At 45.4% G+C, this 26,752-nt stretch overlaps 1 protein-coding gene across 1 annotated transcript in view; it reads left to right on the top strand.

Moving 5' to 3' along the window:
• The window catches only part of ADAMTS19 (ADAM metallopeptidase with thrombospondin type 1 motif 19), a 218,639-nt gene that overhangs the window by 166,147 nt on the left and 25,740 nt on the right, over window positions 1-26,752 (top strand). The window contains exons 17-19 of the mRNA XM_037064401.1: window positions 8,096-8,253; window positions 13,735-13,888; window positions 25,840-25,975. Of these exons, the coding sequence (XP_036920296.1) occupies window positions 8,096-8,253; window positions 13,735-13,888; window positions 25,840-25,975 (448 nt within the window). The remainder of the gene's footprint in view (window positions 1-8,095; window positions 8,254-13,734; window positions 13,889-25,839; window positions 25,976-26,752) is intronic.

Here is a 26,752-nt window from a genome sequence, read left to right as displayed (position 1 = left end):
CGGGGAGCATCCGTTCCTTGCGTTTCTAGCGCCTGGTGGCTACCAGCGTCCTTTGGCTTGTGACCCGTCATTCCCATGTCTGCCTCCCAAGTGTCACCACCTTGTCATCTCTGCTGTGTTCAGACCCCTCCCCACTCTTACAGGCGTGCACGTGGATGGCCTGCGGGCCCATCTGGATGAGCCAGGATAATCTCCCCATCTAGTCAGTTCTGCACAGTGGGTTGGTTGGTTGGCTGGTTGGTTGGTTTGCCAGATGAGGTAGCACCCTAGGTTACGAGGATTCAGGCGTGGATGTGTTCTCTCCCCTCACTAACATTTTCTTGAGAGTTGTGCTAACTGCACATACAATTTGCCGTCTGAGCTGCGGCAAGTATTCAGCCCCTGGGCAGTGAGTCCATTCACTTTGTTGTGTGACCACCGCCACTGTCCATCTCCAGAAGTTGGTCTGTCTGAGAAAACCATTCCACGGCCACTTCCCATCTCCCTCCCACCCCCGCTAACCACCAGTATGCGTTCTGTCTCTGCATTTCACCGCTCCACACACCCCACACACGTGGGGTCGTGCAGTAGCTGCCTGTGTGTGACACCCCGCACATGTGGGGCCGTACACTAACGGCCTGTTTGTGACTAGCGTGTGTGTCACTCAGAGGAGTGTCCTCAGAACGGATCCACGCCGTGCAGTGTGTCAGAACTCTCTTCATTTTCAAGGCTGAATAACCCTCCTCTGTTTGTATACCTATGGCGTTTTGCTTATCCATCCCTTCGTGCACGGACACCTGGACCGCTTCCCCTATTTGGCTGCTGGTGATAATGCTGCCGTGGACGGGGGTGAACAAGTGTTTCTTCAAGACCCTGCTTTTCATTCTTCTGAGCATGCGCCCAGAAGGAGAATTGCTGAGACGCATGGCAATTCTATTTTAATTGCTTGGAGAAACTGCCCGACACCATTTTCCATTCCCGCCAGCAAGGTGCAAGGGGCCCTGTTTCTTTGTGTCCTCGCCACGGACGTTGGTCCCGGCTCACAGGGGTCTTGGCCATCTCCCTGGGTGTGGAGCGATACCTCGACATGGTTCTGATTGGCGTTTCTCTAACAGTTACAGATGCTGAGCGTCTCTTTGTGTGTCTCCGCTGGCCATTTGCACATATTGTTTGGAAATATGTCTACGTTAGTCATTCTCCCATTTTTGTGGTTTGTAGGCCCACACTCAATCCACTGAGCTGCACCAGCCAGGGCTCTTTCTTCCGTTTTTGGAGTAGCTTGTTTGTTGTGGTGGTTGTCCATTGTTGTTGGTGAGTTTTAGAAGTTCTCTGTGTGTCCTGGCTCTGAATCCCTTATCAAATGTGTTATTTACAGACATTTTCTCCCATTCTGTGGGGTTTTATCCTGTTAATACTGTCTTTTGATGCACAAAAGTTTGTGTGTATGCAATTATTTTTAATTTTCAGGAAGTTCCATTCACGTACTTACCTTTTACTCCCTGCAGCCTTGGTGCCATATGCGAGCACTGATGAATTTAACGTCAGTGTAGCTTTTCCCTTCTGTTTTCTTCTAGGAGTTTCATAGTTTGAGGTCTTACATTCAGCTCTTTGGTCCCTTTGGAGTTAATGTCTGTGTGCGGCGTTAGCTAAAGGTCCTGCTGCACCTCCCTGAGTGCATTCACCCAGTTCCCGCAGCACCGATGTTGGAAAGACCGTGCTCTCTCCACTGAGGGACCCTGGGGCCCGCCTCAAAAATCGCTGGGCAAGGCTTTCTTTGTGGAGTCTCCATTCGGCTTCCCTGGTGTCTGTCTGCTCTCATGCCCGTGGCACGCTGTTTTGGTGAGTGTAGCTTTCTAGTAAGTTTGGAAATCAGGAAGCGAGAGTCTCCAGCTCTGTTCTTTTTCCAGATCATTTTGTCTATCAATGTCACTTGAGATTCTGTATGAAGTTTAGAACAGTTTTTTTTTACTCGTGAAAAAGAAGGAGGGCATAGAGAATTTGATAAGGACTGCATTGAATTCGTAGGTTACTTTGGATAATATTAACATCTTAACGATATTAAGTCTTACAATCCATGAACCTGGAATGTGTTTCCATTTATGTCTCCTTCAATTTCTTTCAGCGATGTTTTTTTAGTTTTTGTTGTCCGAGTCTTTCGCCTCCCTGATTAAGGCATTCCCAAGTATGTTTTTCCTTTTTGATGCTATTGTAAACAGAATCATTTTCTTGATTTCGCTTTCTGGTTGTTCATTTTTAATGTATAGAAATGCAACTGCTTTTTGTGTGTTGACTTTGTACCCTGCTACTTTGCTGAATTCATTGATTCATTCTAACAGTTTGGGGCGGTGTAAAGCTGTAGGATTTTCTCCATATGAGATCATGTCATCTGTGAACACAAATCATTTCCCTTGTTTCTGATCTGGACACTTTTCGTGCTCCTAAATTTGGTTTTCTAGTATTTTGATGAGGATTTTTATGTCAGTGTGCATAAGGGAAATGAGTCTGTTGTTCTGTTTCTGTTTGTTTGTTTTGTTTTTGTCTGACTTTGTTTTTCCTGACTTTTGGCCTCAGGAAAACACTGGCCTCCTAGAGAGTAAGGAAGTATTTCTGCCCCTTCAGTGCCTTTGAAAATTTGAGGATGGGTATTAGGTCTTCTTTATTTTATTTGCGTTTGTTTTAGATGTTATTTATTTATTTTGACAGAGAGGGGAAGGGAGGGAGAAAGAAAGGGAGAGAAACACCCACTGGTTGCCTCTCATACACCCCCAGCTGGGGACCTGACCCCCGACCCCGGCATGTGCCCTGACTGGGAATCGAACCGAAGAACTTTCGGCTCGCAGGCCCGTGCTCAGTGCCCTGAGCCACACCAACTAAGGCTAATGTTAGTTCTTTAAATGTTTGCTAGAATTTACCAAAGAAGCCATAAAGTCCAGGGCTTTTCTTGGTTGGGATATTTTTGATTACTGATTCAGTCTGCTTACTACTTATTAGGTATATTTAGAATTTCTGTTTCTTCATAGTTCAGTCTTGGTAGATTTTGTGTTTATAGAAATTTGTTCATTTCATATCCAATTTATTAGCATAAAATTGTTCATAGTAGTTTTGTACAGTCCTCTTTATTTCTGTGGCATCAGTTTTAATATTCCCACATTCATTTCTGATTTTATAATTGTCTCTCTTTTTTTCCTTAATCCATCTAGCTTAAAGGTTTGTCAATTGTGTTGATCCCAACTTCTGGTTTTATTGATTTCCCAATAATTTTTCTCTTCCTTATTTCATGTACCCCTGCTGTGATCTTTGCTATTTTCTTCCTCCTGGCAGCTTTTATAGGCTCCTGAAGAGGCGTGTTAGTTGGAGCTCGCGCTTCTTGGTCGCTGTTGGTAGGTGTTACCTTCCTCTGTGGCGCTGCGATCCCTGCGTCCCGTCACCTCGGGTCGCTGTGTTTGCGTTTCCATTTGTTTCAAGATATGTTCTAATTTCCCTGTGCCTTCTTCTTTGATCCACTGGTCATTTGAGTATGTTGTTTCAGATTCCGTGAATTTGTGAATTCTTCAGTTTTCATTCTGATACTGATGTCTAACTTCATCCCATTGCGGTCGGAGAAGATACCTTGTACAATACCTGTCCTTTAGGACATGGGCGTATTGATTGCGGGGGACGTTACTCATCCCACCACCGTCGCTCATTTCTCTCCAGGAGTCCCCTTGATCTCTCTTCACTGCTCTGATACGTCAGCGCGTCCTGTCAGTCCTCATGCCTGTCACTTTCTTTCCACAGGCACTGTGACCCTAACCAGGCCACTCCCTGTGACGCCGCCCTGCTTTGTTCCTGTACAGCCCTTACCCCTGCGCGATCTGTCCTTTCGGTTCACATGCTTTTATACTGTCTGTCTCTCCATCGTCAGGTCTTGAAGGCAGGGGGCCTTCTGCTCAGAGCTGTTATCTGCAGCTAACTAAATCGGAGTGTGGCACACAGGAAGTAATAAAGATTTTTGAGGGAATTTTGTTTAAGGAAAGAAGGTTCACATTTGAATAGTGATCACTGTGAGCCAGCACATTGAATATGCCCATTAAATAAGTTCTCACTGCAATTCTATGAAGTATGGGCCACTAATTTCCTGATTTTTTAAATCAGAGAATAAAGGAGCAGAGTTTAGGTTTCTTTTCCAAGGTCACACATCTGAAAAGGTGTGACCCTGGATTCAAACCCAAGCTGTGCGGCCACAGCACCTGGTCCCTGCGGCCCCAGTTTCACATTTTCTTGTTTAATCATTGCCTTCCATGTAACGCTTGCGATGTTAAAGTACGTGTCCTGTATGACCAAATGTTCCCTGAACCTCCCCCCAAATCCCTCCTCCCCCCCCTTCTCTTAACTACCACGGTCAAGTGCATAGAACTAATTCAGCAGAATACAAGTCAGGAGATGGCTGTGTCTCCTATCACTGCCTCCGCGTCAGCCAGACCCCATCCGTCTTCTCTCCTGATGCAAACCCCTGAACAGGAATCTCCCATCACTTTCTGTCATTAGAAGACCATTCGCCGCCCTGGCTGGTGCAGCTCAGTTGGTTGGAGCGCAGTCCTGTAAACCGCAAGGTTGCAGGTTTGACTCCCCATCAGGGCACAGGCCTGGGTTTCGGGCCAGGTGCCCCCCAGGTGGGGGCATATAAGAGGAAACCAATCGATATTTCTCTCCCTCTGTTTCTTCCTCCCTTCCCCTCTCTAAAAAATAAATAAAATCTTTAAAAAAAAGAAAAAGAAAAGACCATTCGCTTTGGAAATGGAGTCACGTGTCCGTGTTCATTGCTGGCCTGACGGTCACTTTTCCTTGCGCTTAGTTTGAGGCTCAGGCCTAAGTCACCAGGTCTTTTGCCTGTGTCAGGAAGTGGCATCGGTGGCCCTCCATGTCCTGAACACTGGTCCAGAGATTGAATCAAGGTTGGAGATACTAGTGCATTGCCATGGTTATTCGAGAGCCCACCACATTTCCCTGTTTGCTTGAGTGAGGGAACACAGTTACCACCCAGTGACCCTGGGGGATGAGAGGGAGTGTGCAGGACCGAGCACAGAGACCAGCTCCTAACCAGTCGGGGCTGGGGGGACGGGAGCACCCCAGTGGCTTCTGGGGCCTCTGGAGGAGCTGAACTGGTGAACCTTGTTGGAAGGTGCGTGTGAGGATGGACCGACCGCGAAGATTCAAGGATGGCGTCTAGGTTTCTGGCTTAAACGACTGGGCAGGTGCTGATGGTGTTCACTGAGCGAGGACAGGGGATGAGGGGGAAATCTGGAGGGAAAAAGAAGGAATGACAGCACTAAAATCCTAGACTAAGCCTGTGATGGGGGGTTGTTGCCATTGTCTAGGCAGAGAACACATGCCACAAACCACATTCCCAAAAAGTCCCTTTGGGCACTGGAAGGAAGTCACCGAAAACCTTCATCTGAAAGAGCATTAGGAACAAGGACAATTGCTCTTACCCTGAGAACCTGGTCATCCATTAACAAATCAGTTTTTCTGTGTCAGGCTGTGTATTATCTCACAGAACACATTTAATTTCCTCCCAGTACAATTATTCTTTATTACTCTCTGAATTGCATTTCCATATGCAATTATCTGCTTTTCTGAAGATGGTGGTTTTATTATTTTTAAATGTTAATAATTTATCCAAAAGCCTAAAATGGGGAATAGAGCAGGTCACACAGACCTATTGGCAGCGGCGAGAACAGCGCCAGGTGTAGGACAGGTGGGGTCAGGCCCAACCTCGGTTCAGCAGCCTCCGTCCTTGAGTTCTGGCTGGGAAGGAATTCAGAGCCACAACTCAAACTGTAAGAGAAAGTTTCTGTAGAAAGTCACAGAGGTGGAAGGAGTGAGCAGTGGGAGGAATGGGCTCAGGAAACAGAGGCGAAAGAAGGGCCCTTGGAGAAAGGTAGCCACGGTGGGGGGAGTGAGGAAACAGGAGAGGAGGAGAAAGGCACAGGTGGAGAGCCCTGGATCCCTAAGGGAGACTCCCTTAAAAGCCTAAGGGCTTTTAAGGGTGGAGATATTAGGGAAGGTCGCAGGGGAGGTTCTCAATAGAATATCAGTAGAATATTCATCGGCTTTCCAGGTGTGTCCTTTCAGGGTCAGTCTCCACTGATTTGTCAGAGCCCGGGCAGGGGCTCATTGTCAGCCATGATGTCATTTGTCTGTTTTCGCTGCTTTTCTGGGCCTGGACCCGGAACACGGCCGAGACCTGGATGCATTTGATGCGGGCGTGAACCTCATCGTCCTGGGGCCTCACTGCTGAAGGGCTGTTCTCCAGCCTCCTCGTTGCTTCCCTCTCTAAGGGGGCCTAGCCCACGTGATTAACGTCATGCCAGGGGAGAAGAGGCCAGGGGAGGGTCCAAACCACATGACCAGTGGTATGAAAGGTCAGGAGGTCTCAACCCTAATCCTTGTTTTCCCAGTTGCTAGGCACCCAGGGCTTTGGGCCCTGGTGACCTTCTGCACCTGGCCTGCCGTCCTTGCTCTGCTCCTGTCTGTCTGCCTGCCTGCCACAGACCACAGTTACATCCTGACAAAGTCATTACAGCTTATGGTTTTTAAAGATCTGAAAAAGGTCGTGTGGGCCAACCTACCTTGCCTGCAGTTCAGCATACACGGCCCTATGGTAAACCTTCTTACTGAAAACAATGAAAAGTGTTGAGCAAAATACGAAAAGGGGAAAGAACACTTTTCAAATTGACCTCCAAACTGGAAAGTGGTGAAGGAATCCTCACACGCCAAAATGAAAGCACCGGGAAGCCAGAGTATTAGGCCACCTGAAGCCGCACTTACCCTGAATCCTGGTGACACTGTGGGCAGAACACAAAGCCCAAGACCTCTGCAGAGCAGAGACTGTGCGAGGAGACAGAGTGGGACCCGGGACGACTCAGAGCTCAGAGAGGAGGGAGGGGAAGTGCACTGCACCTAAAGGGCGAGAGAAGCGAGATGCTGACTTCGGGGCTGGGCAGAGGTAGAGATCAGCTTCCCTGAAGATTTCGCACCTTCACGTGCATTTGCAGCACTGTTACCCTGTGAAGTCCGAAACCCAAGGAGGGTTTTTAATGAGGTTACCAAGGTGGTTGGCACAGGCGAAGGCAGCTTCTTCTGAAGTAATGCACCTTCAAACCAGGCCTCAGAGGAAGTCTATAAGGTTCAACAAATGTAATGTTATAGTGAAAAAAATGGTTAAAAAGCATAAAAGGAAATAGACACTACACACAAGACAGTAAAAATAAGGGCAAGAAGAACATGACGTATTTGTCTCATATGTAGAAAATATAAAACTAGATCATCAATATGTTTAAATATAAGAGGTATTTAAAAATAAGAATAGATATAAATTGACTAAACACACTTAGAGAACCAAATGTAATTTTTAAAATAAAAATTTAAAAACAATAGAAAACAAAGTAGGGAAAAATAACAAATATTTTCAGCAAAAAAAAATCCCACAGGAAAAATAAAAGCACAAAATAAGATAGTATATATGCCAGCAATTTAAAAACCTAAATCTGTAACTAAAAAACAAATTTTATATGACTGAACTTTAAAAATAATTTAGTTATATGTTATATTTTAGAAAGTTTTTCCAGGCATTTTTATTAGAGATTTTTCCAAAAATATTTCTTTATAATTGTGCCCTGAATATATGTTGAAATACAAGAAGAAAATGGAATTATACCAGCCAAAATAATTACTCAAAATATTTAATAGACTTGAAGAGAAATAAAATGAAATACTTTACCTTTTAGGAAAAATCATTATTTTTAATCAATTTAGCATTACCTGAAGTATAACCATTTATAGAGGGTAACATTAATATTTACACTTCATAAATCTACAAATAGATATGTTTAGGATTTTATCTGAAACATACACTTTACATGCAGTACATTATAAACACCTGTGGCATTGCTGTGATTTCCAGCCCCCCCACCCCCCCATCCCCCCACCCCCCATCCCCCATCCCCCCCGCCGTCTTGGGACAGGAAGTTGACCCGTTTGTTCCGAAGTGAGGGAAATGCTTCTAACGAAGCTGTGCAAAGTGGGTGTTGATTGCTGCCTACTGACGAACTCTCACCTTTCTGACCCTCTCCAGCGCTGCGAGACGCCGGAAAGCAGTCCATCAACAGTGACTGGAAGATCGAACACTCCGGAGCCTTCAGCTTAGCGGGGACGACGGTTCATTACGTGAGACGAGGCCTCTGGGAGAAGATCTCCGCCAGAGGCCCCACTACCTCACCGTTGCACCTCCTGGTACGAGGGGGGTCGGTGATGGCCTTGAGTAGTCAGTCCCTGCGGCAGGGGACGTTCCTGCCTCGCCCTCTCTAATCTTTCTTCCAAATTTGAAATGTCAGGTAGACTTTTAACATCATTGAAGAGATGGGCTTTTAGGGATTTTTTTAATGTGTTTTCAATCGTGATATATAAAAACGGAAATTATTACAAGAGAAACCAAATTTTATGAGGGACCCACAGCCTCAAAGTAGAGGTGAATCACAAGCAACAAAAAACCTCTTTTTTCTAAAAGGATGCTTCTGCTAACCAGAGTGGAAGTCTGCAGGGAGAGTGCTGTGGTGTGGTGAATCATCGCGTTTTATACATCCAGGAAATGGGCCTGGTCTGAGTCGGTATAAAACGCCTTCGAAAAAATGAGACCGTTTCTGGGGAAAAGATTTGGTGAATATGTCCAACAGTGCCTTCCTTTGCTCTGTTCTGTTTTCGTACTAGGTTAGTTGATTCCTGCACAGAATGACAACATTTGGAATGTTCGGGACAGGTTTCTTTACCATGTGATCAAAGGCCAGGTGTGAGGCCGGACAGAGTTTGGGGTGAAAGAAGCAGGACTCTGGGGCCCTGTGCCCAAGCTGGTGGCACGGTCAAATGGCCTCTGTGACCTCCATCGCTGCAGTCAGTGGGAACGGCTTAGGAGCCAGAGGACTGACTGCAGAGCTGGCCTGTTTTCCGTCCTGGTGACAAAGTCTAAAATTCAGGCATGTCAACACCTCCTTAAGTCCACATGCAGAAACAACTTTCAACCACGATCGACTGACTGTTTATTTGGAGTGTGGTGTGCCACGTTATTTAACATCGCCACACAATTGAAGCTGAATTTGCCTTCAATTGGAGACATCTGTGTTGCCAGACGAGGCGTTAGAGGTTCAGATCACGTACTGGCCCATTTGCTTTTCCTACTTTAATGTGCCGGCAGTGTGCCCGGGGTTCTTGTTCAAGTGCACGCTATGATTCGCTTGGTCTGGGGAGGAGCCTGCGATCTGCACTTTTCACCAGCTCCCAGGGGATGTTCCACTGCCCCTCTACAGGTCGCAGTTAACGTGACAATGTTTCCTCCGATTTCAATCAAGAGGTTTTATGTACAGGGATTAAGGCAGCAAGGAGAGTTGCCTGCGGACTGCTGTGCCAAATCTTGACGATGATGATGATGACTACGGTTCGCTGACCACGGAGTCAGACACTGTCCAAAGTGCTTTATGTTCTATTACAGCATTCAGTCCTCATGGTGACACTGTCACAGGTGTTATCGTCACTCCATTGTACTGAACAGCTGATATTGCAGAGGTTCAGTAAGGTACAGGGTCTCCCAGTCAGTCATTCAGCTGAGAATAAATCCTGTGTTAATCACTCCACGGTGGTGCCTCCTCTGATGCGAAGCTTAGACCTAAACTCTTCACAGCAGCTGTGGCGCGCTAGTGTGTGTGTTCTTGGAATGACTTGTTTGTTCGTCTCCCCACTATTTCTTTGGATCCTGTTATTTCACTTGAACAAGAAACTTCACCCTGTGCCGGACGCCATCTGGAGAGGGAGAAGAAAGTGACGAAACAAACACCATATGCCCAGTGTCTGGCTCTCTCCATGGCTGGGCCCCTTGTTTTTTTCAGTTTGCTTTTCAGTTACAGTTGCCATACACTATCATGTCAGTTTCAGGGCTGCAACATAGCGCTTAGATGCTTATGTCCCTGAGGAAGCGCTCACCCCAGGGTTGCCTAAAATGACCACATCCCCAGCAACCCACATTTTTAATGACCAAGTGGCAGGAAATGCCATCGGGTGGCCCACATTTTTTATGGGACGAGACCAAAGCTCTTCCCCTGAGCCTCTAATTCCAAATCTCAAAGCAGCCGATGCGAGGCCTCAGTGCTGGGCACAGGGGCTTCCCTCGCTGCAGAATTCTTAATCCGATTGGTAGTTACTGAGGTTTTTCCTGGAAGCCTGACACATAATTAAAGTGAGTGAACTATGTCTAAAAGCAGGCATCTATGTGACCTGGATTTATTCAGTAATCCAAGGGAAACTGCACTTCTAAGATGTTTTTCCTTAATGACTATTGCAGACCCAGGGCCTGAACTGCACTTTGAAAGGCAGCGGCACGCCTCAGCCTCTGCCTCTCCACTGTAAGAAGGCTGTCACACTTTCCTTCCTGCAGAAGCTCGCGGCCAGCTTCAGATGGGGCTTCGGGAGGGGCTGGTGGCGTCGTAGCCGGGGCGTCTATTTTAAAGGGCATTAGTTATTCAAGGACAATCTAAAGTCCTGTCAGTGAAAGATCAACAGGTTTTTACTTAGTTAGATAAGTTGGCGAGTAGCTATTCTTTATGTTTGCTTCATCCATTGAAAAGCTATGTAATAACCAGACTCATCCAGAAAAAGGGAGGGCTCAGAGACGTGAAATCAGAAATGAGAGTAACAACTGACACCGCAGAAGGACAGAGGGTTGTGGGAAGATAATACAAACAACTACATGCCAACAACTTGGACAACCTGGGAGACCTGGGTAAGTTCCTAGAAACATACAATCTTCCAAAATGGAATCAAGAAGAAACAGAATCTGAATAGACTGGTGACAGCTGGTGAAACTGAAGCAGCAATCAGAAAGGTCCCAGCAAACCAAAGTCCTGGACTGGATGGTGTCGCAGGTGAATTTTACAAACATTCGCAGAGAACTAGCACCTGTCCTTCTCAAACTGTTCCAAAAAATCCAAGGGTAGGGAAGGCTCCCAAGCTCGTTTTATGAGGCCAGCATGATCCTAATTCCAAAACCAGATAAAGACACTACAAAGAAAGAAAATTATAGGTCAACAACCCTGACAAACATAGATGCTAAAATCTTCAACAAAACATTGGCAAACCAGATCCAGCAATACATTAAAAAGAATTGCCCTGGCTGGTGTAGCTCAGTGGATTGAGCATGGGCCTGCGAGCCAAGGGATCTCGGTTCGATTCCCAGTCAGAGCACATGCCTGGGTTGCAGGCCAGTTCCCAGCAGGGGATTCACAAGAGGCAACCATACATTGATATTTCTCTCCTTCTCTTCTTCCCTTCCCCTCTAAAGATAAATAAATAAAATCTTTAAAAAAAAAAGAATATACACCACAATCAAATGGGATTTATTCTGAGAATGCAAGGTTGGTACAACACCCACAAATCAACAAATGTGATTCACCACATAAACAAAACAAAGGAGGAAAAACCACATGATTGTATCAATAGATGCAGAAAAAACACTTGATAAAATCTAGTGCCAATTTATGATAAAATCCCTCAGCAAAGGGGTTAGAGGGTGGGAATAGAGGGTTCATACCTTAACTAATAATGGCCATCCATGACAAACCACAGCCAATATCATACTCATGGGCAAAAACTTCAAGCATGTCCTTTATGGTCGGGAACAAGACAGCAATGTCTGCTTTCACCTCTCTTATTCAACACAGGACTGGGAGTCCGACCCACAGCACTCACACAAGAAGAGGGGGAAAGATGCATCCCAATTGGAAAGGAAGAAATAAAACTGTCATTACCTGCAGAGAATGAGATACTGTATATAGAGAGCCCTAAGGAGTCCACCAAAAAACTCCTAGAACTGATAAATAAATTCAGTAAAGTAGCAGGATGCAAAATAAATATGCAGAAGCCAGTTGCATTGTTATACACCAATAATGAGCTATTGGAAGGGAAACTAGGAAAATGATCCCACTGGCAATTGCTTCAAAAAGAATAAAATACCTAGGGCTCAATTTAACCAAGCATGTAAAAGACCTATACTAGAAAAATTATAAGACACGGAAGCAAGAAATTGAAGAAGATACAAGTAAGTGAAAGCACATACTGTGTTCATGGATAGGAATAATTAACATCATTAAAATGTGTATACTACCCAAGGCAATCTACAAATTCAATGCAATTCCTTTCAAGAGTCCAATGGCACATTTCACAGAGTTAGAACAAATATTCTAAAAATGTATATGGAACCGCAAGAGACTCCAAACAGCCACAGCAATCTTGAGAAAGAAGAACAAAGTTGGAGGGATCACGCTGCCTGATATTAAACTATATTACAAGGCCATAGTCATCAAAACAGCATGGGACTGGCATAAAAACAGGTGGCTAGATCAATGGAACCAAATAGAGAGCCCGGAAATAAGCCCATGCCTTTATGGTCAATTACTATTTGACAGAAGAGGCACAAACACAACGGAATGAAGATAGTCTATTTAATACATGGTGTTGGGGAAATTGGACATTTACGTGTAGAAAAAAATGAAATTAAACTACCTTCTTACACCATACACGAGAATAAACTCAAAATGGATTAAAGACTTCAATGTTAGACTTGTAACTGTAAAAATCCCAGAAGAAAACATGGTAGTAAATTCTCACACACTGTCACGGGCAACATTTGTTTCGATTTACGTCCTCAGGCAAGGGAAACAAGCGAGAAATAAACCAATAGGACTCCGTCAAACTAAAAGGTGTTTACTTAGCAAAGGAAACCATCAACAGAGGGAAAAGACAAGCCACTGAACGGGAGGATATACGAGTGTTAACGATGGCCGGACGTTTTCCAGACGGACGTCCATGTTTCTGTGCATCACGATGTATTGTGTAGATGGCTTCCGTACACCCTTGGGTCACAGAAGTGACGGATCCCGTGGAGTTGTCCAACATAGTTTGCGCAAATGTATTCATAAAGAAACACATGTTTACTCTTTCTTTTTTTAAGATGAGTATATTTCAGGTATTTTTCTTCATTTAGAATATGAATGATTGCCCGTGACCGGTTTGGGGCCTGGAACAGGATACTGGGGAGAACAAATCAGACGGCCTCCCTGCCTGCACCCAGTGTAGCCCCAAACCCAGGCGTTCTCATGTTTTCATGCATCCTTTATAGTTTACTGCACCGTTCACATGTGTGCACATAACTGTGCTATTACTAAGTTAAAATTTTGACAAAACTCAAAATTAACTGTAAGTCTACATAGAATGAAATTCTTGTCCTCTAGCTGGCTTTGGAGTGAAAGGAATTCTGGAGTCTTCTGTCCCCTTCCCTTGTCGATACAGGGACTTTCTCGTCAGCTTTCTATTTTACGTGAAGCAAAAGGCTACATTCGATATTAACACGTGTGTTACAACTTGATGTTAGAGAGGATACACACTCGAGTCCATCAACTTGAAAGCAGGTGATCTGGTGTCTCTGACATCATTCGAGTGGGCTTTTCTTCACGGTGCCTTTAGCTCAGAGCTAAGTGTGGAACTTGTACCTTTTCAGAAGTATGAGACTGACAACACTGAAGCAATAATGTCACATTTCTACTGTTTATTAAAGAAGCGTGTGTACCACGCAATAATCACTTTTGGCTCTGAGCACCCTAGTTCCGTGCGTCACACTGAGTGTGCTCCCCTCCGACGCGCCTGCCTTCACCCCTTTCATGTGTCACATTGCAGGTACTGCTGTTTCAGGACCAGACTTATGGCCTTCACTACGAATACACTGTCCCCTCAGCGCCCCCGGCCGAGAATCAGAGCGCCAAAGCCCCGGAACCGCTCTTCATGTGGACACACACGGGCTGGGGAGATTGCGACGCCACGTGCGGAGGAGGTAAAGGGTGGTCTAAGTGGTGTCTCTCCAGAACGGGACTTGTTTTCTGATCGACTAGTGATCATTAAGACAGATATGTAGCCTCTTGTCTGAAATTCCAAACTCCATAAAGAATTGGAAACTGAAAGTTTTTGTGGCACATTTAATGGCTAAATACCGCAACTATTCAATATTTTTGGTAAAGTTTGATGTGACTTGAAGAAAGGCCATCGAGGCGTATTATGTATGTCACTTACGCTGATTGCTCATCGCTTTGCTCTGTCACTGATGCGTTTGCTCACAGGGCCTGTCCTGGCCACCAGACTCATTGTTATGTCACATACATGCACTTTCTCTATTTTGCTTTTTATCTGTATAAAATATGAAAAGTTCTAAACTCCAAATGCATCTGCCCCCAAGACCTGAAATGGATGTGAAGGTCCCAGGAAAGAGGTGTTGAGCTTGCTTCTGTCTCGTCTGCGAACTTGAGTTAAATCTGTGTAGTGCAGATGAAAAAATCAATTTAATTTCCTTGATTCCTTTCTTTTCACTTGTTTTAGAGTATTTCAGTGTTTTCAATAAATACAGAAGTATCCTGAAATTTGAATCAAAGGTTTTTTTATTTTTGTTTTTATATTAGAAGTTGAGTAGGCAAAAGTACAAATTCCTTCAGCACGAAACGTGTGTCTAGGAAACCAGGAGGCCCTACGAATGAGACAGGTGGCTGCTGTGGTTGAATGGGTGGTTGGTTACAGAACCAGTGAGTGCCAAAGCCAGGTCAAGGTCCCAACTCACCAGGCTCCCGACATGCACTGTACCTGGTGTATCAGCAATGGTATTTCTGGTATTTCTGTTCTCATTTTCATTTAGCAAATTTCCAACTGCTATATAGTGACAGAGGCCCTCTGAAGCTTAAAGGAAACATTGTATTTAATTATACAAAAGTATATGTTATCTATACAATATTTTTAAAAGATTTTATTTATTTATCTTTAGAGGGGAAGGGAAGGAGAGAAGGAGAGAGTATCAATGTATGGTTGCCTCTTGTGAGTCCCCTGCTGGGAACTGGCCTGCAACCCAGGCATGTGCCCTGACTGGGAATGGAACTGCAATCGTGTGGTTCGCAGGCCTATGCTCAATCCACTGAGCTACACCAGCCAGGGCTATCTATACAATGTTAACTGGTTAGCACAGAGAGGCAGAATATCAATTTTGTTTTCTAGGCAAAGAGACAACTACTACACATAACTTAAATTTGCACAGGAGGAGATGCTGAGAGTGCAGATGAAGACTGGCCCCTGAAGGGGAATGTTTGGGAGAAAGGGAAACAGAAAACATACACATACATGGCTAACATAGAATCAAGTACTCCAGGTAAAAATTCCAGAGAGGGAAATGAGTAGGGCCTATGAAGAGGGGAGGGGACAGGTGCAGAATACGGAAGTCAGAAAAGGCCTTAAGGAGCTCACACTGGTTTAAGTATCTGGTCCGGGTGGGTGCCACCTGTGGGACTATCTGGGGCAAAGAGCTCCACGTGAAAGCCCGAGGCAGCAGTAGAGGTGGCACGAGGGGGCGGGGGGGTAGGAGGAACGTGCGCACGACCTCCCTTCACTCTGACTGACGTGAGATGCCGCTGGAGGGTTTGAATCCGGGAGCGACTTATTCTGGCTCGTGTTTTTAACAACGATTTCTGTTTCTGAGCTGAGAGTAGATAGAATGAAGGAAAAGGGTAAAAGCAGAGAGCTCAGTCAGGAGGTTGTTGCAATAATCCAAGAGATGACAGTAATTTGACCACGGAGGGGGCAATGGAGGCGGGGGAAGTGGCCGAGTTCTGTGGGTATTCTGAAAGTAGAGCTAATAGGATAGGCTGAGGGATTAGATGTGGAACATGAGTGAGAGATGTCACGGACGACGGCGATGGTCTTGGCCAAGTGACTGGCAGGATGGAGTTGCCACGGACTTCCATAACAAAGCCTATGGCACAGCACAATCAAGAGAGTTTGGTTTTCAAAGCAGATTTGAGATGCCTTTTGGAATTCTAAGTATGATGTCAAGTAAGGAGTTGGATATATGTGTGGTGTTCAGGAGAGAAGATTGGGCTAGAGATAGACAATACAAGGTCTGCCTGGAAAAAGTCCACCATTGTTAATGTAATGGAATGATCTGTGAGACATCGATGTAACCTGGTGGCCAAAGAGAGTGGACTGGAAAACACATGTGTGGACAATGATGACTTCACTGTACTCGTCAGTGGGGGCAGTAGACGCAGTTGAGTGATCATGTGTACTGTGTGGCTGTTGTATTCAAAACGACTGAGCAAGTAGAGCAACAAATCTGCATCAAATTTTGCATTAAGCTTGACCATTCCTCCATGGACTCTATTCGACGATGTAGAAGGCCGCAGCTGTGGGCAGCTGGTGATTGGCAGCTTCGTATAACAACATTCCCACTCATGCATCACGTCTCCTGCAAGGTTTTTAGTCAAAACATCAAATCACCCAGGTGACTCAGCTCCCTTATAGCCCAGACTCGGTGCCCTGCAACTTCTGGCTTTTCCCAAAACTAAAATCACCTTTGAAAGGAAGAGATTTCAGACCATCAATGAGATTCAGGAAAATACGGTGGGGCAGCTGATGGTGATTGGGAGAACTGTGCGAGGTCCCAAGGTGCCTACTCTGAAGGGGACTGAGGCATCATGGTGCTAGGCACAATGTTTCTCGTCTCTTGAATCTTCAGTAAACGTCTCTATTTTTCATATTACGTGGCTGGATACCTTCTGGACAGACCTTGTACATAGATGAGATGTTTAAATGCTATGACTAAGTGAAGTCACCTAAGGAGTGAGTGAAGAGCGAGAAGCTGTCGGAGGATTGAGCCTTGGGACACTGTGTCGTCTCAAGTGCAGAGAGACGAGGAGGAACAGCAGAGCAGACGAAAGCAAGTAGCCAGCCACACAGGAGAAGACAGGCAGGTGAGAGCGCTGTCCTGTCAGGCAGGTGAGAAGGTGGTGTGAGAAGGACAGAATGACGGACTGTATCAAAGCTGCTCATAAGTCAAAAATAACGTGGCTTTGGGTAGTAAACACACAACGTGATGTGCAAATGGTGTAGTATAGAATTACATACCTGAAACCCATACAATCTTATTAACCCATGGCACACCAATAAATGTAATGTAAAAAAATGAAAAAAGTAGGCTGAGAATCAACTCTTATGTCTAAATATAGTTATTATGATTTCAAATACATTGTATGTATTATATTTGAAACTACTTGGTCAGTGATGATGCTATCAAAATTAATTCTCATGAGGTATTTGACTCAAAAGACTCAGTGGAGTGGACTCAAGAGAAACAGCCGGCAGTGAGTCGGAGGAAGGACTCAGGGCATCTCCGGAAACGTCACTGAGAGAAGAAGACAGATGGATGTGGCCCCAGTGGAGGGGAATATGAGTTGAAGAGTTCGTTGTTGTTTTTAACAGGGGGACTAACACAGGGTTGCTTGCCGGCGTGCATTTTCTGGACTAGAACAGAAAACTAGTGATGTGGATGAAGGAGCAGAAGATGCTGGAGCGGTACCTTGAGTAGGCGAGAGGGGACGGAGTGGAGCAGGGGCGTGAGGTAGGAATACGGACAGCCCTTCACCAGTCACGGGAGAAGAGACAGTACAGCGTGTGAGAGTTTATGGTAGAACTCTCCCAGTCACGTCAGTTTTACCAATAAAAGCCTTCTGCGGAGAGGGGAGGTGAAAAAAGAGATATTGGAGCTTTGAAAAGAGGTCACTTAAGAGAACGAGAGAACGAATGGACAGGTACACGGACTTTAACTGCAGCATTGCGCCGGTGGTCCACCTCAGGTTCATGGTCATGAGCTCAGTTCGACGCCAGTCATTATAATGCGTGCTACCCCCAGCTGTGCATGGCTTGCCACAGCACCTGTGCCATAGGTTTGGGAATTGCCAGGTGAATATCATTAAAAGAAAGGAGACTACGGCTGACCTGAAGTTGTGTGTAAGGAGTTGAAGGTGGCTGGCCATGGAATTGAGTTGCATAAGGAAGAAAGGGAAGGCGTGAGGGGCAAGAAAGACCGGAGAAGGGGGTAGGATTGGTGGGTCATAGGCCCTTGTGGGGCTACAGAACTCTTAGGGCCAAGGTATTGAAGGGACAGGGCTGGAACCCCAGGAGACAGTGGCAGGAGACAGAGCCGAGATCCCGGAGGGGCTCTAGTGACTGGTGACGACGAGACCAGGGGACTTGCTGGCTCAAAGTGGAAGGTAAGTTCTGGAGGAAGAGGAGAGGGCCGGGGACCGAGGGGCTCAGGATCAGAAGGGTCACTCAGATCGATATGGTCCTCACAAAACTTGTGCTGGGGGCAGTGTTAGAAAATAGGGCGCTAATGCAGTGGCTGAAATCTCAAAGAAAGGGAGCGGCCCAGAGGTTGAAGTCTGACGTCACCAAGATGTCACCAAGAAGAGGACTGGGTGGCAGAGTCTGGAGACAGAGGAGGAAGAAAGGCCGACAGGCCGGTAGTGGTGATGAGGAGGGGCCCCCCCCCCCCCCCCCGCTGCCTCCACATCAGAGGAACTGAGAACAAGCAAGGAAATGGCCACCCACTGGGGCCGTGGGGAAAGGAGGGAAGGGTCCTCAAGGGAGAGAAAGGAAGATGTGGGGAGCACCCAGAGGTGCAGAGGGTTGGGGAGCAGCTGTTGCCAGGACTCTCAGGGCCCTGGGTGTTCACCTGGCTCCCAAGTGCCTCCCTCTGGGGTCACCAGAGCAAGGGCTGTGTTTGGGGCAGGGAAGGTGGTGACGTCACAGAACACACTTGGCCCCCAAGGACACAGAGTCGTTACAGCAGAGGGATTTCACATCGCTCTTGCAACTTAGAACAGTTCATCGGTCCACAATGCAATCACCTTTGGCCACGTGTCTCCCAGGCCCTGATTTGCCTTGTGACGTGGGACCCTCCCATGTCCACCCACAAGCCTGCTCCCCACCACCCCGCTTCCCTGCTGCCAGGGCCCATGCCACTCACGGGGTTCTGCGTCAGGTCCTCTAGCCAAATAAAAAACAAAAACACAAATAGAAACAAGCATATTTGAAATGAACATCTATACACTTTGAATCTTCCGTGCTCTGTAGCTTGGGTACCAGCGAGCGGCACTGTCCAAGGGCAGGCTGTGGGCAGGGGAGCTGTGCAAGGCAGTGGTTCGTGTCAGAGACCCGACGGACCGTTCTTGAGTCTGTTTACACTGCAAACTCCAGGCAGGGAAACGTTTGCCCAGGGCACTGTGTTATCCTTGATTTTTTTTTCTTTCTTTTGTGACTGTGTCTAATGAAAGCTGCTTCGGAAGTAGGCCTTCTGCACGTGTCAGCCTCTGGTTCAAGCAAATGATTAGGGTTAAATTTTTTTCTAAAAAGAAGATTGATTACCACACGGAATCTAGTTTGGCAGTTTCCAAACCTTAAGAAATAGAGGTTTATGATAAGTTCTTCTTGTGTGAGAGTCAGAAGCACTTTTCGATCGTTTTAAGTGTAACTTCTAAGTGATGGCCATGAGGACATTGAAGGGGAGGCAGGTTAAGGGACTGCCCAGTTGGGGAGGAGCCAGGATTCTTGAGTTCAAGGCTCCTTCCCCCTTCATCCTACACTGTCTTCAGGAGCCGCTTAGATGCTAAACATTGTTTGCACAGAGGAGGGCATGTTCCTTAGAGATTATGTAGATTTCCTTTGGGTCCAGAGAGATGTTTCATTTTATTCTGTTAAAGTCAGACAGAAAGGGACAAGAGCCGCACGATCTCATTCATGTGGCCTATGTCCTCACGACAGAAAGCGACAGGTGAACAGACACAACAGAGAAACTCGGAGACACAGAGAATGGAGTGGCGGTTACCAGAGGGAAAGAGTGGGAGAGTCGATGAGGGTAAAGGGGGTCAAAGGTAAGGGGAAGAAAGCAGGTTGGACTTTGGGGCGGGGGTGGTGAACACACCAGGCGCTGCACAGAAGCCGTAGTGCAGAGCTGTGCACTTGAACCTCAGACCATCTTATTATCCAACATCCCCCTAGTAAACCTAATTAAAGATAAAATGAAAATGAAAAAGAACTTAGATATGTTCTTATTTTTTATTTCAAATGGCTTCTTTTGTAAAACAGTCCTAATTATATGCAGCCTCGATACAGTGTGTGCTGGACCAGACCTCTCTCTCCAATCTGTTCCGTCCTGCTCAGTCGACGGCTTTCAATTATCGCTGACTCTGTTAATAGGGCACATGTTCACTTCAGTGCCAAAATATTTCTGGGCTTTTGGAAATTATTTTCCTTTGCAGTTCATAAATAAAGTGGATGGACGGGATTGCAGGAATCTCATCATTTCTGACTTCACACTGTTGATTTTATAGCGAGAAAAAGTTTTGTAATCTTTCAGCATATTCATGAACTAAATGAGTGTAAGTTCAAAGCACAGAACATTGGAAACAGATTCATGCAAAATTTATCTTCAAGAGAAAAGAGAAAATAGCACTGTTCTACTTCGCAGAAAAATATTAAGCAAGAACAAAGTATCGCAAGGCAGTATAAAATTTCATTGTTTGACATAAGTTATTTTCTGAATTCTATTGTAAGGCATTAGGTTGCCAGCAGTAAGTGGGAAAAAAAGAAATTTTTATAAAGATACCTTTGTGTCAAGTAGCTACATTTTTATTCTACATCATCGTTAAATTTTATATCAGCATCTTCAACTCTGTTTTGAAATGTCAGTCTCATAAAGCAAATTTATTGTGCTTGTTATTATGAGTTATAATGAGATATAAAAAGCCTAAGATATAAAAATCCCTTCTTTTAAGAGGAATATTATTTTAGATGTACTTAATGGATGCTGGTGGTCTCAAGTAAATGTTTCCAACAGTTTAGAATACATACACGTTTCATAATCACCTTTTCAAGTTCACATGGTAATTCTAGGAAAACTTGAATGGGTGTATTATTTTGTGTTTTAGTATTGGCGATTGAAATCAGCCCTTTTATTTTCAAACAGCTAAAAATGTACTTGTGAAATAGACATTTAGTATGCTTTAGCATTCCAAAATATCTTTAAAATCTTCGGAGGAATGTTTTAAATGTATTTTGGCACCGCAGAGGTGTGGGTCATGGATAAAGTTCTCTCTGAGATGGAAGACCTGTTTACGTGATCTGGGCCCCTCACGGCACTCAGGGTGTATCCTTCCCTGACACCCGAGCGTCGGGTGCCGAGTCTGCACTCACACACTGCGTGCAGTAACTGTGGACCAGGCCAGGGTGGTTCGTGACCCAGTGGATAAATGAATGAACTAAAACCTGTAAGAAGAACCCCAACGTTCAATAACCTCTTTTGAAATAAATGAAGAGTTGAACAGGCTTTTAGGAAATCTAAATAGATACAGTTCAAGGGGGAGAAACGTAAGCCAACATTCCGCATTCTTCACTTCGGTCCAACTCCTACTAGCTCATGACTCAGCGTGCTGCGATAACCTTGCGCTGCGATGCCCTAGACGCAGCTTTCCTTGTCCCCGGCCAGATTCCGAGGAGGCATCCAAGCTTCGGGTCCAAGTTCAGGAAGCATCTCGAAATACAGATGCCTGTACATTTTCAAGGGTGCACTTTGTTTTCCCGTTTTAGATGTGCATGTCCCAAAATAAATGTTTTTAGCCAAAAAAAGACACCAAAATATATTTTCTCTTGGCATTATTTTATTTCAATAAAATCAATACAATTTTGTGTCCTACTTTCTTTACTTAAATTAGTAGGACCATTTTTATGTTAACATAAGCTCTTTATAAACTTGAATTTTAATACCTAAATGATGACCCATTAACTGGATTTGATATCTATAACTGTTCCCCATAATTTGTCATTTTGTTTGTAGATGATTTTCACCATTTTAGGATGAACCTCTTTGTACAGAAAGCACTTTGGGCTTGAACTGTGTGCTTATGCGTCACTCGCTGGTGCCTTTTCCAATGAGGACAGCCCACTCACTGTTGCCGAGGGGTCCACAGATGAATGCCTTGTACCTTCCGAGGATTTGCCGCCCATGTAGTGGGGGTCAGATAAAAGCACATTCGCTGCACAGAGTAGGGGCGGGGATGCAGAAGCCTCCCAGGAATACGCGCAGGTGCAAAGACACCAGGACTGGGTGAGACTATTTCTCACTAGGGTGCAAAACAGGAGCCTCAAGCCGGGAGAAATTATTTGACAGCAAAGTCGAAAGAAGCAAGTTCGTGAAGGTCCTTCAGTGCCTTGCTAGCACTCAGGTTGCATAAACTTGAAGGTGATGAGATCACATTTAAATATTTGTGCATGGAAATGACAGAATCAGTTTGGATTATATAGTGGGTATGGTACACTATACAAAATAAAAACTTTTTCATTAAAAAAACAAAATAGTCATTTTACTGTTAAGCCCAAACCCTGAGAAAAAATATTTTATAGAAATGTAAAAAAAAAATGGCTGAGAAGTAGATGACAGGATGTGATTTGGGCAGTTGTTCAACTTTGAAATGTATGCTTAGAAAGCAACCAGCAGTCGATGTGTCCCTGAGACGTGTGCAGAGAAAAGGGTTTTGTCCTCATTAAAGTGTGCTTACTTCTGTTCACTTGCTGCCTCTTGTTAGTTCAGAAATAAATAAATAAGTAAGTACATAATAATGTAAAAGAGATTTAGGCCCTGGCTGGTGTAGCTCAGTGGACTCAGCGCAGGCTGCAAACCAAAGGGTCGCCGGTTCGATTCCCAGTCAGGGCACATGCCTGGGTTGCAGGCCAGGTCCCCAGTGGGGGCCACATGAGAGGCAACCACACATGGATGTTTCTCTCCCTCTCTTTCTCCCTCCTTTCCCTTCTCTCTAAAAATAAATAAAATCTAAAGAAAAAAAAATGTAGGAGGCCAAATGAATACATGTATGTAGAGCCTCCCTCTTATAGAGTTCCACAATTTTATTGTATTTTTGATTTACTCTTTACTGTGTTTTTCCATTACCTCTTAATCCCCTATGTCGCCCTCCCCTCAGCGTCACCCCATGGTTGTCCGCGTCCATGAGCCCTTTTGCCTTTTCCAGTGGCACGTACAGCACCTCCATGATGAGCATCGAACTCATCGTGAGCTCACGCCTGAGGACACGGTTTTGTGTTTATGATGCCAGTTCTAGAAGGACGGTGCACCTGGGGAGAATACAGTTTCGTTACAAACACCCATTTCCGGAGTTAAGTCCAGAGCACAGGAAAAAGACCCAGCTCACCTCTGAGCCTGGGCAGGAAGGGACACAGGGTAGGATCTGTCCCGTCTTCGTCACTTGGCCTCGGAAAACTAAGAGTGGCTACATAAAAATTACCTGACGTGTTCTGATTTTGCCCAAACTTGGCAATGAGACAAATGCAGCATGCTAATTTCATTTTATTCGTAACTGCGTTCCAAACATTGAAACCGATTTCCCCAACCCTGGCTTAACGGGAATGACCCGGAGGTGAAGGACTCGCCATGGGGCAAGCAATACACTGTCCACAGCCGGCAGCACGCACGGTTCAGGCAGAAGGCCAGTTACTTCGCTTTCTGTGCATCCCTGGGTTCCTTCCGCGGGCTGGACGTGTTATAAATACTGCTATTAAATGCTAGAATGGAAATTTCCTGCGTTGGCTGGGACAGAAAAATATATAAAAGAAAAAAAAATCAAACAATAACATTTCCATATGGCTTTATGATCTTAGTTGTATTTTCGTAGGCATGAAGTGTCTGTAGCTCAGCAATACATTTTTTCCCCGAATCTATTGTTTTTGTTCAATAAATTTTTTTAAAATTAGAACTAAGGTTCTCCTATCTGCCAAAATATGCGTGCTGTGAGCTTCCTTGCTACATGGTGGAAATGTCCCAGTTCATACTCACACGCTTTCAAGCTTTCTTTGAGCCCCACTGAGGCGCTCTCTGAGAGGTTGCTGATAGCTTTATTTCTCACGATATACCCATACTGATGCTCGAAAATTTTTTCCACTAGCTCAGTATGTTAGCTCTGGGCTAGCATAACTAACATTAGGTACAATATTTTCTGAGGAAGGGAATAATGCAGAATAATGAGCCCTGAGTTATTTATTCCGTGAGTACAGGTATGTTCAGCAAAAGCCTTCTGGGTGATGGGGGTTGGTTATCTATCTATGTTGTCATTGGCAAGAAGCCAGTATTCAAATGGCTTCTACTTTACTCTGCAAAGCAGTGTCTTAGGGACTACAAAGGCTTTCAATTAGACTTGAAAACTAACATGAATGTTTCATAAGTGTAATATTTTTAATCCTGCTTTTAGGTTGGCATCGTTGTAATGTAGAAATAATGCTTCTCTAGGGCAGCACTTGACAAAGTTGGTGTGACATCTATGTGATGCGTGCATCAGGCCGTAGAGGCACACCGGAACATCGGGGGTTTGGAGGGGCTTGACCGGAAATGGCTCCCAAATTCTTACATTTAGAGAGCTCCTACCCTGGGGGCCAGTTTTCTCTGGGGAAAATAAATGGGCATGATAAGTTGTTTTTGCTTCTGCAGCAGTTTATTTGGAGATGGTATGAAGTTGGTGGGTATTAAACGTGTGTGTGATTAAGTCTAGTGTGCTGCCGACGCCAGAAGATGAACTGAAGACGTAAATGGTTTCAGTTCTGTGGCGCACACTAACCACAGACACATTGTTAGCTAACCCGTGTAGGTACATGCAGGTGTGGTCATGTTTTCGTACTGCAGATTGTCACGGGCCTGTGCTCAGTGTTGTTGAGAGGGAGATTGAGGGAAGACCCGGAACCTACTCTACTGATTTTGCCTCGTACTTGGCCACTCTGTGATCTCTGCCCATCCCCTACGTAAAATGTCCAAGTAAAAGATACTCAAAAATTATTAAAATCTCTCCCTCTCTCCACTCCCTTTTTTCCCCTTCCCTGGTGCCAGTCTTCCCTCCCTGTTGATTGAATGACATGGTGGCCTGTCTGCCGCCCCACCAGGCCATCCTCTTCAGCATGACCAGCGCGAACACTCCAAGCCCCCTAGTTATTCATGCAAGGCCATCACAAGATCCTAACTATTGGGCCTTTGAAGAGTGAATCAGGAGACTTGTGGGGTTTTTTTCTTAATCCTTCGTGATCCATCTGGCTTTAAAATTGTTGGCTAATTTAATTATTTTATGATATCGGGAATAAGTGAGATTACTAAATCCTACATAGATACTTAGACTTTTGTAGAGAAACAGAATGAGCACATCTTTGGTGGACTTTTTGGAAATAAGGTGAAGTAAAGGCATCGTCCAGTAGGCGAGCTTCCAGCAGAGGCAGCGCACAAGCCACAGCTTTATCTCCTGCTGTCGGTTTCCCCACACCAGAGAGCAGAAAAGCCAGCCTTCTGAAGTCTGGTGAACAACGGCAGGCAAGGGCCCCCTGGCCATTCTCAGAGACCATGACAATCACTAGGGAGTGAGGTTGTCTAGAGTTCTGGGAGTCTTTATCAGAGGCGATTAGAATAAAGGTCTGAGCCACACTCTAAGCTTGCTTTCCGTAGCCTGGCGCAGAACACCAATGAGGTGCAGTACATGAAAAGGGTAAATATATGCTTACATGCATGTTTATGTGCTTTCATGAAGATGTATAGGTGTTACACAAGTACATGTGTCCACCACTCAGGGCTAAAGATGGAGCATCCATTACTAATCTTTAATAAATATCTTGTCAACTTACGGCGCCACAATCCCTTCATACTATAAAACTTGCCATTTAATTTCGAACATGGAAAAAAATTACCATTCATCTTCCTTAAGCCTAGAGATGCATTTTGTTATGTAAATAATCTCATCTTCACTGATCTAACCTAAAATTTGTTTAAAATATCTCTGAAAATGACAACAAGCCTGTAATGAACAACTCCCAGATCCATTCAGATAAAGGTCTATAATAACATTTCCTTATCTGTTTATTTGCTCTTTTCAGGAGAAAGGAAGACAACAGTGTCTTGCACGAAAATCATGAACAAAAATATCAGCATTGTGGACAACAAGAAGTGCAGACACTTAACAAAGCCAGAGCCCCAGATTCGCAAGTGCAACGAGCAGCCGTGCCAAACCAGGTAACTGGGTCCTGCCACTCGCTCGGGCACTGTGTGCCCGCTAAACTGCTGGTCTTTAAAACACAGAACGTGACCAGAATCACATATTCCTAAAAGCAGTGCAGGCAATCTGCCCCAAACTGTGTGGTTTCCAGTAAGCAAGGTCTGCAGAAGACAGCAACTTGATGGTACGCGCACCGGAGCCTCAAGGGTAGGGTTTACCTTGACCTTAACTGAGCTCCCTGCAGTGTGGAAACAGCCACTCACTGCGTCCAGGAAAAGTCATTGCAGTTATTGGGTCAGCAATTGGCCACCTCCTCAAACATCTGGCTATTGGGTTGAGTGCAGTTGTTCATTCCCAAATTCCTCGTACTGGTGCGTGAGAACCTGCCTGGGGTGATGCAAACCAAACCAGGACTGGCCGGGACCTAGTCCCCTGCTTGGTTGTGGCACTGGTCCCCAGCTGGGTCCTCACTTCCTCTCCCAGAGTTCCCCAGGCCACCTGCCTACTCTGGTCACCAGCTTCCCACCCTGGGTCTTGGTCACTGGGTCGTTGGTGGCTTTGGTCCCTGGTGACTTTCCCAAGGAGCGTCAGGCAGGAAATCAGGCAAGAAACTCACGAGCAGAGGGAAGAGGTGCAGCGGGAAGCAGTGCCTACAGACTGGCGGAGATGAGTGAGTGGACCTCAGTGGAACCGGGGAGCAGGCACAGCCAGGCTACTGGGCGTGGTCTCCTGAAAGTCCACGCACTTTCGTACAAAGCCATGTGGGGCCTGAGTGGGACTAAGCCCCAGTGTCC

The sequence above is a fragment of the Sturnira hondurensis genome, unplaced genomic scaffold (genome assembly GCF_014824575.4).
Source record: "Sturnira hondurensis isolate 20B ecotype Veracruz unplaced genomic scaffold, ASM1482457v3 Scaffold0015262, whole genome shotgun sequence".
NCBI lineage: Eukaryota > Metazoa > Chordata > Mammalia > Chiroptera > Phyllostomidae > Sturnira > Sturnira hondurensis.
The sequence above is the reverse complement of the archived record's forward strand: the minus strand, read 5'-3'. Positions and strand labels throughout refer to the sequence as shown.